General features: G+C 46.3%; 1 protein-coding gene across 2 annotated transcripts in view; it reads right to left on the bottom strand.

The window, feature by feature from the left end:
- Positions 1 to 206: 206 nt before the first annotated feature.
- Positions 207 to 18819, bottom strand: part of PIWIL4 (piwi like RNA-mediated gene silencing 4) — a 214488-nt gene continuing 195875 nt past the window's right edge. For both annotated transcript variants that reach the window (XM_069759169.1, XM_069759170.1), the window contains exon 21: positions 207 to 526. In XM_069759169.1, coding sequence (XP_069615270.1) covers positions 410 to 526 — 117 coding nt within the window. In that variant the 3' untranslated portion in view covers positions 207 to 409. The remainder of the gene's footprint in view (positions 527 to 18819) is intronic.

Raw genomic sequence — 18819 nt, 5'->3', positions numbered from 1 at the left:
CAAAAATGGTCCAGTGATACAGTGGAATGATCTGATATGGCACTGAATAGGAGAGGGCTGAGCTATATGGGCCAAGACCGCAACATCACGGACATCTGTAGGGTTGACATGGTGCCCGATGTGCAGATGAGCCTGGTCGCAGGTAAAGTGACCTGCGCTGTATCCAGCAGAGGTGAGCAGCAATATATAATATTCACACCAGTCAGTAAAATGCAAGTAAAACTTTAATAAAAAACTTTTATCAAAATGTTAAAAAAAACTTCCTATATACCTATGTAACGATTGTCAAAAGTGAAAATCAGAGCCTCAGATAGAGACACCAGAAAACTTCCATGCATAAACCTGGCGGGCAGATTCTTCCATGTCATATCTCTACCGCCATTACTGGGATATTGTATAAAACATCAACTTATAGGTAAAACAAGGTGTTTGAAAGCTCAATTCTCGGCTCCCGGTGGATGCTCTGTCCGACAAGGAAGGTGAGCTTTTGGGCATACTGGCATGGAGCGGGAACGCGGATCACGCCCTGTGAAGGAATAACAAATACACCATAAAAACACAAATAATAAAAAATACCTAAAAGTAAATAAATGGTTCAATCTACTTTTCCTAATTGAAAAATAAAGAAATTAAAATGAAAAATTGAAACACGAGAATTGCTATTTTTCTGTCTCCACAATTCTCCTTAAAATTAAGGATCAATTGTCCGATTACTCGAAGCTTTCAAACCAGAATTCTGTTGTAAAAGCTTTGAAAGTCTAGCTCTGGACATTGTAATGATTCGTTTTATTGTTTTTCCTGTTTAAAATTTCATTAAAATTTTCAATAAATATATTTACTGAAAAGTTTCAAAATTTAGACGCAATTCAGGAGTTGTGCCTAAATTTTGCGATTATTTTTTTTCTTTTTAGCATCTTACCACCAGTTTTTCTCAGCTTTTTTTTACTTTATTTTTTAGTCCCTCTAGAGGACCTACATTTGTTTAATTGCTTATGCTATATATGCTGGAATACTACTGACTGGCTGCAGCGGTCCCGGGACAAAATAATGTCAAGTCACCAGCTGAAAGAAAGCATTGCCAACATAAATATAAGATCTGTGGAAGTGCGACACCCGCCACTATTTGGGCAGCACCAACCCCAGCCCCAGACACTGATCAGAGAGGGGGTTCTCTCGTATAAGGGCCGAAAGTTCTCAGTAGGTTTAGTCCGGGTGAGGAAGGGGCTGGGCTCATTATTCTTTCAGTGGAGACTTCGATTCTAAGATGGAGCATCGTCCTGCATAGAAATCCAGTTGTTTTTTTTAAGGGTTCAGACTTTTTCTTGTATCACTGCTTTAAGAAACAGTCTTCTATAAACTGGGAGTAGGTTTGGGGACTTCATTTCAACCCAAAAATGTCCAAATAGCTCATCTTTAACAAAGCAAGCCCATAGCAGTCTGCAGGTCCACCTTGTTGTTGTCTGAGTGGAAGCGGAGCTCTTTTCCGGTCACAGACCGATCCATCTAACCCACGAGGAGTCACTCTCATTTCACCAGTCCATAAAACCTGTCTTTAGATATTTCACGGGCTCGGCCTCTTCACCTCAGCCGTGTTGCTCAGCACTGAACACCTTGTACTTCTGTGTCTTGCTCAGTGGTGGTCGGGCTCAGCCTCCTCACCTCGGCCGTGTCTCTGAGCACTTAGCACCTTGCACTTCTGTTTCTTGCTCTGTGGTGGTCGGGCTCAGACTATTCACCTCTGCCGTGTCTTGGAGCACAGAACACCTTGTACTTGTGTCTTGGTCAGTGGTGGTCGGGCTCAGCCTCCTCACCTCGGCCGTGTCTCTGAGTACTGAACATTTTGCACTCTTCCTCTGCGGAGCTGTGCTGCTGTGATGGATGCAGTGTGTGTGTAGCTTTGTCTTGCTGAATTATACAAGATCTTCCCTGATATTGACGCTGTCTGGATGGAGCAGATGTTGTTCTAACGCCTCTATATTATACTCAGCATTGATGGCGCCTCTCATGTGTAATCTGCCCATTTCATAGGCAATAATGCCGCCCCAACCATCAGAGTTGGAGGAACTGTGCGCTGAAAACAAGCTGGATGGTCCCTCTTCTCATGAGTCCTCAGGACACGGCGTCTGGGGTTTCCATAAAGAATTTCACATTTTGACTCATTCGACCACAGAACAGTTTTTCACGTTGCCTCAGCCCTTTATAAATGAGCTTTGGCCCAGAATGGACGGCAGCGTGTCGGGGTTGTGCTGATATATGGATTCATCTCCGCTTTCACTTGCATTTGTGGATCGCATGATGAACAGTGGTCACAGGTTCCTGGAAGTATTCCTCAGCCCATGCAGTGATTTGTATGTCCTACAGGAAAGATATATATCTCGGTACCGTGTTAGCCAGTAGATAAAAGACCTGTGTAGTCTCGAAAGCTTGCAATTTGTTACCATCTTTTCAGTTAGCCATTAAAAGGTATCAACCACTGAGGACTCTCAATTCTAAATATTTTTGTAAGTCCCATTCATGCCTGGGGGCTCACAGATCACGAGCATCCAATAATCTAAAAAAAAGAAGTACTGGAAAGCCACAAAGAACAAACAGGGTATTATCTGTGTCTACTTATACCGACTTCTGCTGAAAGTATCTCTATCATGGGTCTCCTGAAGAAGCTTCTATACTTTGAAACGCGTTGACAAACGAAGCCACTGACACATTACGTGCTATAGATGGTGGGATGTTCAAAGTCTTTGCAATTTATGTTGACTAACATTTTTCTGAAATTGTTACACATAAAAAAATGACCTATTGTTTTAATCAGGTCTTTAGGTTTCGTTTTTTTTTAAATAGTTGGTATTTTTATTTTTCATATTACTACCTACATTAAAAAGCAAAAATTGCAACTTTCACCTAGGCCACTAGGCCTAATATTACAAAAATATTCCAATAAGCAACATTGGTGGTGCAAAGAATTAGTAAACATATAGATGAAAAGTAGAAGTCACTCAATATGCACCCACCATGCATGGACAATATGGATAACTGCCAATATACTAGAACAGCTCAAGGAAAACACAGTCAATGAATCCAATAAAAAATATATCTTTATTAATACATAGTCTAAAAGTACATACAGCAAACCAGACAATTAGTGCAGGTAAAACCAGCAGATGACAATAGCCATGCCACAAACAGCATGTAGAGCAGTCACCCAAGGTACGGTGACCCCTGCAGAGGAACAAAACCCATCAATCAGCACAGCACAGCACCCATCGCCTCATAATGATTTTCACCACTAATACAATTATCAGTAGTGCCACATAAAAGAGGGGATTCTTTAGCTAGTAGCAATAATAGTCCATAAGACAGTGTAGCGAGGCATACAAACACAATGGGCCACCATGCATATTACCTGCCGTGATGAGTCCGGACCAACGCAGAGGACACCGGGACACCCCGACGCGCGTTTCGGTGGCTATACCTTCCTCAGGGGGCGCACGGTGTCATATGGGCAAAGACCGATCTTATATGCCCATATGACACCGTGCGCCCCCTGAGGAAGGTATAGCCACCGAAACGCGCGTCGGGGTGTCCCGGTGTCCTCTGCGTTGGTCCGGACTCATCACGGCAGGTAATATGCATGGTGGCCCATTGTGTTTGTATGCCTCGCTACACTGTCTTATGGACTATTATTGCTACTAGCTAAAGAATCCCCTCTTTTATGTGGCACTACTGATAATTGTATAAGTGGTGAAAATCATTATGAGGCGATGGGTGCTGTGCTGTGCTGATTGATGGGTTTTGTTCCTCTGCAGGGGTCACCGTACCTTGGGTGACTGCTCTACATGCTGTTTGTGGCATGGCTATTGTCATCTGCTGGTTTTACCTGTACTAATTGTCTGGTTTGCTGTATGTACTTTTAGACTATGTATTAATAAAGATATATTTTTTATTGGATTCAGTGACTGTGTTTTCCTTGAGCTGTTCAAGGCCTAATATTAGTAAACTCCTGCTTCTCGTTGGATACATGTACAGCAGCAATATATAGACTCACTCTAATGCATTGGAATAAAGTATGGTCTAATCAGAGGAAAGGTCACTAAGAAGGGGAAGAAAGTGAGCTGTGACATCACCTATTGTGAATGGTGGATCCTGTGTTATCTACTGTATATAGAGGTATTATCAGTCATTGTACAGAGGAGGAGGTGAGCTGTGACATCACCTATTGTGAATGGTGGATCCGGTGATATCTACTGTATATAGAGGTGTTATCAGTCATTGTACAGAGGAGGAGGTGAGCTGTGACATCACCTATTGTGAATGGTGGATCCTGTGTTACCTACGGTATATAAAGGTGTTATCAGACATTGTACAGGAGGAGGAGGTGAGCTGTGACATCACCAATTGTGAATGGTGGATCCTGTGTGATCTACTGTATATAGAGGTGTTATCAGTCATTGTACAGGAGGAGGTGAGCTGTGACATCACCTATTGTGAATGGTGGATCCTGTGTGATCTACTGTATATAGAGGTGTTATCAGTCATTGTACAGGAGGAGGTGAGCTGTGACATCATCTATTGTGAATGGTGGATCTACTGTATACAGAGGTGTTATCAGTCATTGTACAGGAGGAGGAGGTGAGCTGTGATATCACCTATTGTGAATGGTGGATCCTGTGTTATCTACTGTATATAGAGGTGTTATCAGTCATTGTACAGGAGGAGGAGGTGAGCTGTGACATCACCTATTGTGAATGGTGGATCCTGTGTGATCTACTGTATATAGAGGTGTTATCAGTCATTGTACAGGAGGAGGAGGTGAGCGGTGACATCACCTATTGTGATTGGTGGATCCTGTGTGATCTACTGTATATAGAGGTGTTATCAGTCATTGTACAGGAGGAGGAGGGGAGCTGTGACATCACCTATGGTGAATGGTGGATCCTGTGTGATCAACTGTATATAGAGATGATATCAGTCATTGTACAGGAGGAGGAGGTGAGCTGTGACATCACCTATTGTGAATGGTGGATCCTGTGCTATCTACTGTATATAGAGGTGGTGTTGTGAATTCTGTTGTCAAGCTCCCTCCTGTGGTCATGAATGGTACTTCGGCTGGTTCTGTCCATGGGCTGCCTCTGTTGGTTGTGAGTGGGGCTGCGGCTTCTGAGCTTCCTTCCACAGGTGACGAGGTTAATTCGTTAGCTGGCTGCTCTATTTAACTCCACTTAGATCATTGCTCCATGCAACCTGTCAATGTTCCAGTATTGGTCTAGTTCACTCCTGGATCGTTCTTGTGACCTGTTTTCCCAGCAGAAGCTAAGTTCCTGCTTGTTTTTCTTTAGTTTGCTATTTTTCTGTCCAGCTTGCTATTTTGATTTTTTGTCTTGCTTGCTGGAAGCTCTGGGACGCAGAGGGAGCGCCTCCGCACCGTGAGTCGGTGCGGAGGGTCTTTTGCGCCCTCTGCGTGGTCTTTTTGTAGTTTTTTTGTGCTGACCGCAAAGTTACCTTTCCTATCCTCAGTCTGTTCAGTAAGTCGGGCCTCACTTTGCTAAATCTATTTCATCTCTGTGTTTGTATTTTCATCTTTACTCACAGTCATTATATGTGGGGGGCTGCCTTTTCCTTTGGGGAATTTCTCTGAGGCAAGGTAGGCTTATTTTTCTATCTTCAGGGCTAGCTAGTTCCTTAGGCTGTGTCGAGTTGCATAGGGAGCGTTAGGAGCAATCCACGGCTATTTCTAGTGTGTGTGATAGGATTAGGGATTGCGGTCAGCAGAGTTCCCACGCCTCAGAGCTCGTCCTATATTATTTGTAACTATCAGGTCATTCCGTGTGCTCTTAACCACCAGATCCATTATTGTCCTTACCACCAGGTCATAACAGGTGGTATCAGTCATTGTACAGGAGGAGGAGGTGAGCTGTGACATCACCTATTGTGAATGGTGGATCCTGTGTTATCTACTGTATATAGAGGTGTTATCAGTCATTGTACAGGAGGAGGTGAGCGGTGACATCACCAATTGTGAATGGTGGATCCTGTGTGATCTACTGTATATAGAGGTGTTATCAGTCATTGTACAGGAGGAGGAGGGGAGCTGTGACATCACCTATTGTGAATGGTGGATCCTGTTGTTATGATCTGGTGATTAGGGAGCAACATGCGTCTAGCTCTGAGCAGGTGGCAACTATACTGACCGCAGTCCCTAAGCTCAACACAACACTAGAAGTAGCCGTGGAATGCTCCTAACTAGGCCTAGGCATCTCGTCACAGCCTAAGAGCTAACTACCCCTAAAGATAGAAGCAGGAAAACTATCTTGCCTCAGAGAAAATCCCCAAAGGATAGATTAGCCCCCCACAAATAATGACTGTGAGAGGAGAAGGAAATGACATACGTAGTATGAAACAAGATTTAGCACAGGAGGCCACTACTAGCTAAATAGAAATAGTACAGAACAGAACGCTGTGCGGTCAGTAAAAAAAACTAGAAAAAGTCCACCGCAGAGAAATGCAAAAATCTCCACACCTGACTAAAGGTGTGGAGGGCAAACTCTGCTGCCCAGAGCTTCCAGCTTAACTGAATAGATCCATACTGAAAAGCTGGACAAATGAACAAAAACAAAGAAAGTGCTGAACAACAAAGTCCACAACAAGAGAACCGCAAAGGGACAAGCAAGGACTTAAGGCCCCTTCACATTAAGCGACGCTGCAGCGATACCGTCAACGATCCGGATCGCTGCAGCGTCGCTGTTTGGTCGCTGGAGAGCTGTCACACAGACAGCTCTCCAGCGACCAACGATCCCGAGGTCCCCGGTAACCAGGGTAAACATCGGGTTACTAAGCGCAGGGCCGCGCTTAGTAACCCGATGTTTACCCTGGTTACCAGCGTAAAAGTAAAAAAAAACAAACACTACATACTTACCTACCGCTGTCTGTCCCCGGCGCTCTGCTTCTCTGCACTCCTCCTGTACTGGCTGTGAGCACAGCGGCCGCAAAGCAGAGCGGTGACGTCACCGCTCTGCTTTCCGGCTGACCGACGCTCACAGCCAGTACAGGAGGAGTGCAGAGCACAGCGCCGGGGACAGACAGCGGTAGGTAAGTATGTAGTGTTAGTGTTACTGCCCCTATTGGACAAACAATCAGTAGATTTGGTTTCCAGTACCATCTCTATGCTGACGACACCCAATTATACACTTCTTCTCCTGATATCACACCGACCTTTTTAGAAAACACCAGTGATTGTCTTACCGCTGTCTCTAACATCATGTCCTCCCTCTATCTGAAACTTAACCTGTCAAAAACTGAACTCCTCGTGTTTCCTCCCTCTACTAACCTACCTTTGCCTGACATTGCCATCTCCGTGTGCGGTTCCACCATTACTCCAAAGCAACATGCCCGCTGCCTTGGGGTCATCCTTGATTCTGACCTTTCATTCACCCCCCACATCCGATCACTGGCTCGCTCTTCTTACCTGCATCTCAAAAACATTTCTAGAATTTGCCCTTTTCTTACTTTCGACTCTGCAAAAACTCTTACTGTTTCACTTATTCATTCTCGTCTGGACTATTGTAACTCTCTACTAATCGGCCTCCCTCTTACCAAACTTTCCCCGCTCCAATCTGTCCTGAATGCTGCTGCCAGGATCATATTCCTCACCAACCGTTACACCGATGCCTCTACCTTGTGCCAGTCATTACACTGGCTACCCATCCACTCCAGAATCAAGTACAAAACTACTACCCTCATCCACAAAGCACTCCATGGCTCAGCACCACCCTACATCTCCTCCCTGGTATCAGTCTACCACCCTACCCGTGCCCTCCGCTCCACTAATGACCTCAGGTTAGCATCCTCAATAATCAGAACCTCCCACTCCCGTCTCCAAGACTTTACACGTGCTGCGCCGATTCTTTGGAATGCACTACCTAGGTTAATACGATTAATCCCCAATCCCCACAGTTTTAAGCGTACCCTAAAAACTCATTTGTTCAGACTGGCCTACCGCCTCAATGCATTTACCTAACGATCCCTGTGTGGCCTATTTATAAAAAAAAAAAAAAAAAAAAAAAAAAATCAGGTTCCTCGCATTATGTTCTCATTCACTTTATGCAGTTAATAGCCCTCTGTGTCTGTACTGCTACATACTTAGGCAGTTAACTGGTTCATGCAGCTTTACATGAACACCCGAGCCTTACACTATGGCCGGTCCGAATAACTAAAGCAATTGTTACCATCCACCTCTCGTGTCTCCCCTTTTCCTCATAGTTTGTAAGCTTGCGAGCAGGGCCCTCATTCCTCCTGGTATCTGTTTTGAACTGTATTTCTGTTATGCTGTAATGTCTATTGTCTGTACAAGTCCCCTCTATAATTTGTAAAGCGCTGCGGAATATGTTGGCGCTATATAAATAAAAATTATTATTATTATTATTATTAGTGTTTTTTTTTTTTTTTACTTTTACGCTGGTAACCAGGGTAAACATCGGGTTACTAAGCGCGGCCCTGCGCTTAGTAACCCGATGTTTACCCTGGTCACCAGTGAAGACATCGCTGGATCGGTGTCACACACGCCGATCCAGCGATGTCCAAGGGAGATCCAGCGACGAAATAAAGTTCTGGACTTTGTTCAGCGACCAACGATCTCCCAGCAGGGGCCTGATCGTTGGTCGCTGTCACACATAACGATTTCCTTAACGATATCGTTGCTACGTCACAAAAAGCAACGATATCGTTAACGATATCGTTATGTGTGAAGGTACCTTTAGCTTTGATGAACTGGTCAGAGTGTCAGGAAAGTCCTAAGAGCAATGACTCCAGTCAGGAACAATTGCCAACTGGCATTGAATGAGGGATAAGGCCAGACTAATATAGCCGAGCCAGAAAGACGATCAGTGAAAACAGCTGCTGAAGCTAAATCCAAGAAGCAGCCATACCACTAATAACCACAGGAGGGAGCCAAAGAGCAGAATTCACAACAGTACCCCCCCTTAAGGAGGGGTCACCGAACCCTCACCAGAGCCCCCAGGCCGATCAGGATGAGCCAAATGAAAAGCACGAACCAAATCGGCGGCATGAACATCGGAGGCAACAACCCAAGAATTATCCTCCTGGCCATAACCCTTCCACTTGACAAGATACTGAAGCTTCCGCCTCGAAAAACGAGAATCCAAAATTTTCTCAACCACATATTCCAACTCCCCCTCAACCAACACCGGGGCAGGAGGATCAACAGATGGAACAACGGGAACCACATATCTCCGCAACAAAGATCTATGCAAAACATTGTGGATGGCAAAAGAGGCTGGAAGGGCCAAACGAAAAGACACAGGATAATCTCAGAAATCTTATAAGGACCAATAAACCGAGGCTTGAACTTAGGGGAAGAAACCTTCATAGGAACATGACGAGAGGACAACCAAACCAAATCCCCCACACGAAGCCGAGGACCAACACACCGACGGCGGTTAGCAAAACGCTGAGCCTTTTCCTGGGACAACGTCAAATTGTCTACCACATGAGCCCAAATCCGCTGTAACCTGTCCATCACAGAATCAACACCAGGACTATCAGAAGGCTCAACCTGCCCTGAAGAAAAACGAGGATGGAAACCAAAATTACAAAAGAAAGGCAAAACCAAAGTAGCCGAACTGGCCCGATTATTAAGGGCAAACTCGGCCAACGGCAAGAAAGTCACCCAATCATCCTGATCAGCAGACACAAAGCATCTCAAATAGGTTTCCAAGGTCTGATTAGTTCGCTCAGTTTGGCCATTGGTCTGAGGATGGAACGCCGAAGAAAAAGACAAATCAATACCCATCCTAGCACAAAAGGCCCGCCAAAACCTGGAAACAAACTGGGAACCTCTGTCAGACACAATATTCTCCGGAATGCCATGCTAACGAACCACATGCTGAAAAAACAATGGAACCAAATCAGAGGAGGAAGGCAATTTAGGCAAAGGTACCAAATGGACCATTTTAGAGAACCGGTCACAAACCACACAGATAACAGACATCCTCTGGGACACAGGAAGATCCGAAATAAAATCCATGGAAATATGGGTCCAAGGCCTCTCCGGGACGGGCAAAGGCAAAAGCAACCCACTAGCGCGGGAACAGCAAGGCTTGGCTCGGGCGCAAGTCCCACAGGACTGCACAAAAGCACGGATATCACGCGACAAGGAAGGCCACCAAAAGGACCTAGCAACCAAATCTCTGGTACCAAAAATCCCAGGATGACCAGCCAACACTGAACAATGGACCTCAGAAATCACCTTACTCGTCCATCTATCAGGAACAAACAGCTTCCCCACAGGACAGCGGTCAGGCCTATCAGCCTGAAATTCCTGAAGCACCCGCCGCAAATCAGGGGAGATGGCAGAAAGAATCACCCCTTCCTTAAGAATGCCAACCGGCTCAAGGACTCCAGGAGAATCCGGCAAAAAACTCCTAGAGAGGGCATCCGCCTTAACATTCTTAGATCCTGGAAGATATGAGACCACAAAATCAAAACGGGAGAAAAACAGGGACCACCGAGCCTGTCTAGGGTTCAGCCGCTTGGCCGACTCAAGGTAAATCAAATTCTTATGATCGGTCAAGACCACAATGCAGTGCTTGGCTCCCTCAAGCCAATGTCGCCACTCCTCAAATGCCCACTTCATAGCCAACAACTCCCGATTGCCGACATCATAATTGCGTTCCGCAGGCGAAAACTTTCGGGAAAAGAAGGCACATGGCTTCATCAAGGAACCATCAGAATTCCTCTGTGACAAAACGGCCCCTGCCCCAATCTCAGAAGCGTCAACCTCAACCTGAAAAGGAAGAGAAACATCCGGTTGACGCAACACAGGGGCAGAAGTAAATTGGCGTTTAAGCTCCTGAAAGGCAGAAACAGCCTCAGAGGACCAATTAGTCACATCAGCGCCTTTCTTCGTCAAATCGGTCAGGGGTTTAACCACACTAGAGAAGTTGGCAATGAAACGGCGATAAAAATTAGCAAAGCCCAAAAATTTCTGAAGGCTCTTCACAGATGTGGGTTGAATCCAGTCATGAATGGCTTGTACCTTAACAGGATCCATTTCTATAGACGAAGGATAAAAAATAAACCCCAAAAAGAGACCTTCTGAACTCCAAATAGGCACTTAGACCCCTTCACAAATAGAGCATTATCACGAAGGATCTGGAATACCATCCTGACCTGCTTCACATGAGACTCCCAATCATCGGAAAAAATCAAAATATCATCCAAATACACAATCAGGAATTTGTCAAGATAATTGCGGAAAATATCATGCATGAAAGACTGGAACACAGATGGAGCATTAGAGAGCCCAAATGGCATCACAAGGTATTCAAAATGGCCTTCGGGCGTATTAAATGCAGTCTTCCATTCGTCACCCTGTTTAATACGAACAAGATTATATGCCCCTCGAAGGTCAATCTTGGTAAACCAACTAGCCCCCTTAATCCTAGCAGACAAATCAGAGAGCAAAGGTAAAGGATATTGGAATTTGACCGTGATCTTATTAAGAAGGCGATAATCAATACAGGGTCTTAAGGAGCCATCCTTCTTGGCAACAAAAAAGAATCCCGCTCCCAATGGTGACGAAGACGGACGAATATGTCCCTTCTCTAAAGACTCCTTAACATAGCTCCGCATGGCGGCATGCTCTGGCACAGACAGATTAAAAAGTCGGCCCTTAGGGAACTTACAGCCAGGAATCAAGTCAATAGCACAATCACAGTCCCTGTGTGGTGGAAGGGAACTGGACTTGGGCTCATCGAATATATCCTGGAAATCTAACAAAAATTCAGGAACATCAGAAGAGGGGGAAGAGGAAATTGACATTAAAGGAACGTCACTATGTACTCCTTGACAACCCCAACTAGTCACAGACATTGATTTCCAATCCAGCACCAGATTATGTACTTGTAACCATGGAAAACCCGGTACAACAACATCATGTAAATTATGCAACACCAGAAAACGGCAATCTTCCTGATGTGCAGGAGCCGTGTACATAGTCATCTGTGTCCAGTACTGAGGTTTATTCTTGGCCAATGGTGTAGCATCAATACCCCTCAAGGGTATGGGACTCTGCAAAGGCTGCAAAGAAAAACCACAGCGCCTAGCGAATTCTAAGTCCATTAAGTTCAGAGCAGCGCCTGAATCCACAAATGCCATGACAGAAAAAGATGACAATGAGCAAATCAGGGTCACAGACAGGAGAAGCTTAGGCTGCACAGTACTAATGGTAACAGATCTAGCAACTCTCTTAATACACTTAGGGCAATCAGAAATAGTATGAACAGAATCACCACAGTAAAAACACAGCCCATTCTGACGTCTGTATCTCCTCTGTTCCGCTCTAGTCAAAATCCTATCACATTGCATGGACTCAGGACTCTGCTCAGAGGACACTGCCAAATGGTGCACCACTTTGCGTTCGCTGAGGCACCGATCAATCTGAATGGCCAGAGACATAGATTCGCTCAAACCAACAGGCGTGGGAAACCCCACCATAACATCTTTAAGGGCTTCAGAAAGACCCTTTCTGAAAATTGCTGCCAGAGCGTCCTCATTCCATTTAGTGAGCACAGACCATTTTCTAAATTTCTGGCAGTATAATTCTGCCGCTTCCTGACCCTGACACAGGGCCAACAGTGTTTTCTCAGCATGCTCTACAGAGTTAGATTCGTCATACAATAATCCGAGCGATTGAAAAAATGCATCTACATTAAGCAATGCCGGATTCCCTGACTCAAGTGAGAATGCCCAGTCCTGAGGGTCGCCACGCTGCAGAGAAATTACTATCTTTACTTGCTGAACGGGGTCACCAGAGGAACGTGGTTTCAGAGCAAAAAACAATTTGCAGTTATTTTTAAAGTTCAAAAACTTAGATCTATCCCCGTAAAACAAATCCGGAGTAGGAATTCTAGGCTCTAAGGCCGGAGTCTGAACCACATAATCTTGAATACTCTGTACTCTTGCAGCAAGCTGATCCACACGAGAAAACAAACCCTGAACATCCATGCCTGCATCCAAATCCCGAATCACCCAGAGATCAAGAGGAAGGAAAAAGACAAAACAAAATAAAGAAAAAAAAATGGCTCAGAACTCTTTTTCTCTTCCTTCTTTTGAGAGGCATTCAGCTCATTTTTGGCCAGTTGTACTGTTATGATCTGGTGATTAGGGAGCAACATGCGTCTAGCTCTGAGCAGGTGGCAACTATACTGACCGCAGTCCCTAAGCTCAACACAACACTAGAAGTAGCCGTGGAATGCTCCTAACTAGGCCTAGGCATCTCATCACAGCCTAAGAGCTAACTACCCCTAAAGATAGAAGCAGGAAAACTATCTTGCCTCAGAGAAAATCCCCAAAGGATAGATTAGCCCCCCACAAATAATGATTGTGAGAGGAGAAGGAAATGACATAAGTAGTATGAAACAAGATTTAGCACAGGAGGCCACTTCTAGCTAAATAGAAATAGTACAGAACAGAATGCTGTGCGGTCAGTAAAAAAAACTAGAAAAAGTCCACCGCAGAGAAATGCAAAAATCTCCACACCTGACTAAAGGTGTGGAGGGCAAACTCTGCTGCCCAGAGCTTCCAGCTTAACTGAATAGATCCATACTGAAAAGCTGGACAAATGAACAAAAACAAAGAAAGTGCTGAACAACAAAGTCCACAACAAGAGAACCGCAAAAGGACAAGCAAGGACTTAGCTTTGATGAACTGGTCAGAGTGTCAGGAAAGTCCTAAGAGAAATGACTCCAGGCAGGAACAATTGCCAACTGGCATTGAATGAGGGATAAGGCCACACTAATATAGCCGAGCCAGAAAGACGATCAGTGAAAACAGCTGTTGAAGCTAAATACAAGAAGCAGCCATACCACTAATAACCACAGGAGGGAGCCAAAGAGCAGAATTCACAACACCTGTGTGATCAACTGTATATAGAGACGATATCAGTCATTGTACAGGAGGAGGAGGTGAGCTGTGACATCACCTATTGTGAATGGTGGATCCTGTGTTATCTACTGTATATAGAGGTTTTATCAGTCATTGTACAGGAGGGGGAGGAGGTGAGCTGTGACATCACCTACTGTGAATGGTGGATCATGTGTTATCTACTGTATATAGAGGTGTTATCAGTCTAGTACAGGAGGAAGTGAGCTGTGACATCACCTATTGTGAATGGTGGATCCTGTATTATCTACTGTATATAGAGGTATTAACAGTCATTGTACAGAGGAGGAGGTGAGCTGTGACATCACCTATTGTGAATGGTGGATCCGGTGAGATCTACTGTATATAGAGGTGTTATCAGTCATTGTACAGAGGAGGAGGTGAGCTGTGACATCACCTATTGTGAATGGTGGATCCTGTGTGATCTACTGTATATAGAGGTGTTATCAGTAATTGTACAGAAGGAGGAGGTGAGCTGTGACATCACCTATTGTGAATGGTGGATCCTGTGTGATCTACTGTATATAGAGGTGTTATCAGTCATTGTACAGGAGGAGGAGGTGAGCTGTGACATCACCTATTGTGAATGGTGGATCCTGTGTTATCTACTGTATATAGAGGTGTGAGCACATAATGCAGAGGACTCCTAGGTGTGTGCCCATAATGCAGAGGACTCCTAGGTGTGAGCCCATAATGCAGAGGACTCCGAGGTGTGAGCCCATAATACAGAGGACTCCGAGGTGTGAGCCCATAATACAGAGGACTCCTAGGTGTGAGCCCATAATGCAGAGGACTCCGAGGTGTGAGCCCATAATACAGAGGACTCTGAGGTGTGAGCACACAATGCAGAGGACTCTGAGGTGTGAGCACATAATGCAGAGGACTCCTAGGTGTGTGCACATAATGCAGAGGACTCCTAGGTGTGTGCACATAATGCAGAGGACTCCTAGGTGTGTGCACATAATGCAGAGGACTCCTAGGTGTGTGCACATAATGCAGAGGACTCTGAGGTGTGAGCCCATAATGCTGAGGACTCCGAGGTGTGAGCCCATAATGCAAAGGACTCCTAGGAGTGAGCCCATAATGCAGAGGACTCCGAGGTGTGAGCCCATAATACAGAGGACTCCTAGGTGTGTGCACATAATGCAGAGGACTCCGAAGTGTGAGCCCATAATACAGAGGACTCTGAGGTGTGAGCACATAATGCAGAGGACTCCGAGGTGTGAGCACATAATGCAGAGGACTCCTAGGTGTGTGCACATAATGCAGAGGACTCCTAGGTGTGAGCACATAATGCAGAGGACTCCTAGGTGTGAGCACATAATGCAGAGGACTCCTAGGTGTGAGCACATAATGCAGAGGACTCCTAGGTGTGTGCACATAATGCAGAGGACTCCTAGGTGTGAGCACATAATGCAGAGGACTCCTAGGTGTGAGCACATAATGCAGAGGACTCCTAGGTGTGAGCACATAATGCAGAGGACTCCTAGGTGTGTGCACATAATGCAGAGGACTCCTAGGTGTGAGCACATAATGCAGAGGACTCCTAGGTGTGAGCACATAATGCAGAGGACTCCTAGGTGTGAGCACATAATGCAGAGGACTCCTAGGTGTGAGCACATAATGCAGAGGACTCCTAGGTGTGTGCACATAATGCAGAGGACTCCTAGGTGTGAGCACATAATGCAGAGGACTCCTAGGTGTGTGCACGTAATGTAGAGAACTCCTAGGTGTGAGCACATAATGCAGAGGACTCCTAGGTGTGTGCACATAATGCAGAGGACTCCTAGGTGTGAGCACATAATGCAGAGGACTCCTAGGTGTGTGCACATAATGCAGAGGACTCCTAGGTGTGAGCACATAATGCAGAGGACTCCTAGGTGTGAGCACATAATGCAGAGGACTCCTAGGTGTGTGCACATAATGCAGAGGACTCCTAGGTGTGTGCACATAATGCAGAGGACTCCTAGGTGTGTGCACATAATGTAGAGGATTCCTAGGTGTGTGCACATAATGCAGGGGACTCCTAGGTGTGTGCACATAATGCAGAGGACTCCTAGGTGTGTGCACATAATGCAGAGGACTCCTAGGTGTGAGCACATAATGCAGAGGACTCCTAGGTGTGAGCACATAATGCAGGGGACTCCTAGGTGTGTGCACATAATGCAGGGGACTCCTAGGTGTGTGCACATAATGCAGGGGACTCCTAGGTGTGAGCACATAATGCAGAGGACTCCGAGGTGTGTGCACATAATGCAGAGGACTCCTAGGTGTGTGCACATAATGCAGGGGACTCCGAGGTGTGTGCACATAATGCAGAGGACTCCTAGGTGTGAGCACATAATGCAGAGGACTCCTAGGTGTGTGCACATAATGCAGAGGACTCCTAGGTGTGAGCACATAATGCAGGGGACTCCTAGGTGTGTGCACATAATGCAGGGGACTCCTGGGTGTGTGCACATAATGCAGGGGACTCCGAGGTGTGTGCACATAATGCAGGGGACTCCTAGGTGTGTGCACATAATGCAGGGGACTCCTAGGTGTGAGCACATAATGCAGAGGACTCCGAGGTGTGTGCACATAATGCAGAGGACTCCTAGGTGTGAGCACATAATACAGAGGACTCCTAGGTGTGTGCACATAATGCAGGGGACTCCGAGGTGTGTGCACATAATGCAGAGGACTCCTAGGTGTGAGCACATAATGCAGGGGACTCCTAGGTGTGTGCACATAATGCAGGGGACTCCTAGGTGTGTGCACATAATGCAGAGGACTCCGAGGTGTGTGCACATAATGCAGAGGACTCCTAGGTGTGAGCACATAATGCAGGGGACTCCTAGGTGTGTGCACATAATGCAGGGGACTCCTAGGTGTGTGCACATAATGCAGGGGACTCCTAGGTGTGAGCACATAATGCAGGGGACTCCTAGGTGTGAGCACATAATGCAGGGGACTCCTAGGTGTGTGCACATAATGCAGGGGACTCCTAGGTGTGAGCACATAATGCAGAGGACTCCTAGGTGTGTGCACATAATGCAGATGACTCCTAGGTGTGAGCACATAATGCAGAGGACTCCGAGGTGTGTGCACATAATGCAGAGGACTCCTAGGTGTGAGCACATAATACAGAGGACTCCTAGGTGTGTGCACATAATGCAGGGGACTCCGAGGTGTGTGCACATAATGCAGAGGACTCCTAGGTGTGAGCACATAATGCAGGGGACTCCTAGGTGTGTGCACATAATGCAGGGGACTCCTAGGTGTGTGCACATAATGCAGGGGACTCCGAGGTGTGTGCACATAATGCAGGGGACTCCTAGGTGTGTGCACATAATGCAGGGGACTCCTAGGTGTGAGCACATAATGCAGAGGACTCCTAGGTGTGTGCACATAATGCAGAGGACTCCTAGGTGTGAGCACATAATACAGAGGACTCCTAGGTGTGTGCACATAATGCAGAGGACTCTGAGGTGTGAGCACATAATGCAGAGGACTCCGAGGTGTGTGCACATAATGCAGAGGACTCCTAGGTGTGAGCACATAATGCAGGGGACTCCTAGGTGTGTGCACATAATGCAGGGGACTCCTAGGTGTGTGCACATAATGCAGGGGACTCCGAGGTGTGTGCACATAATGCAGGGGACTCCTAGGTGTGTGCACATAATGCAGGGGACTCCTAGGTGTGAGCACATAATGCAGAGGACTCCGAGGTGTGTGCACATAATGCAGAGGACTCCTAGGTGTGAGCACATAATACAGAGGACTCCTAGGTGTGTGCACATAATGCAGGGGACTCCGAGGTGTGTGCACATAATGCAGGGGACTCCTAGGTGTGAGCACATAATGCAGAGGACTCCTAGGTGTGAGCACATAATGCAGGGGACTCCTAGGTGTGTGCACATAATGCAGGGGACTCCTAGGTGTGTGCACATAATGCAGAGGACTCCGAGGTGTGTGCACATAATGCAGAGGACTCCTAGGTGTGAGCACATAATGCAGGGGACTCCTAGGTGTGTGCACATAATGCAGGGGACTCCTAGGTGTGTGCACATAATGCAGGGGACTCCTAGGTGTGAGCACATAATGCAGAGGACTCTGAGGTGTGTGCACATAATGCAGGGGACTCCTAGGTGTGAGCACATAATGCAGAGGACTCTGAGGTGTGAGCACATAATGCAGGGGACTCCTAGGTGTGAGCACATAATGCAGGGGACTCCTAGGTGTGTGCACATAATGCAGGGGACTCCTAGGTGTGAGCACATAATGCAGAGGACTCCTAGGTGTGTGCACATAATGCAGAGGACTCCTAGGTGTGAGCACATAATGCAGAGGACTCCGAGGTGTGTGCACATAATGCAGAGGACTCCTAGGTGTGAGCACATAATACAGAGGACTCCTAGGTGTGTGCACATAATGCAGGGGACTCCGAGGTGTGTGCACATAATGCAGAGGACTCCTAGGTGTGAGCACATAATGCAGGGGACTCCTAGGTGTGTGCACATAATGCAGGGGACTCCTAGGTGTGTGCACATAATGCAGGGGACTCCGAGGTGTGTGCACATAATGCAGGGGACTCCTAGGTGTGTGCACATAATGCAGGGGACTCCTAGGTGTGAGCACATAATGCAGAGGACTCCTAGGTGTGAGCACATAATGCAGGGGACTCCTAGGTGTGAGCACATAATGCAGGGGACTCCTAGGTGTGAGCACATAATGCAGGGGACTCCTAGGTGTGTGCACATAATGCAGGGGACTCCTAGGTGTGAGCACATAATACAGAGGACTCCTAGGTGTGTGCACATAATGCAGAGGACTCCTAGGTGTGTGCACATAATACAGAGGACTCCGAGGTGTGTGCACATAATG

This window comes from Ranitomeya imitator, chromosome 3, assembly GCF_032444005.1.
Source record: "Ranitomeya imitator isolate aRanImi1 chromosome 3, aRanImi1.pri, whole genome shotgun sequence".
NCBI lineage: Eukaryota > Metazoa > Chordata > Amphibia > Anura > Dendrobatidae > Ranitomeya > Ranitomeya imitator.
Note: the sequence above shows the minus strand (reverse complement) of the source record. Positions and strands in the feature narration are given on the sequence as shown.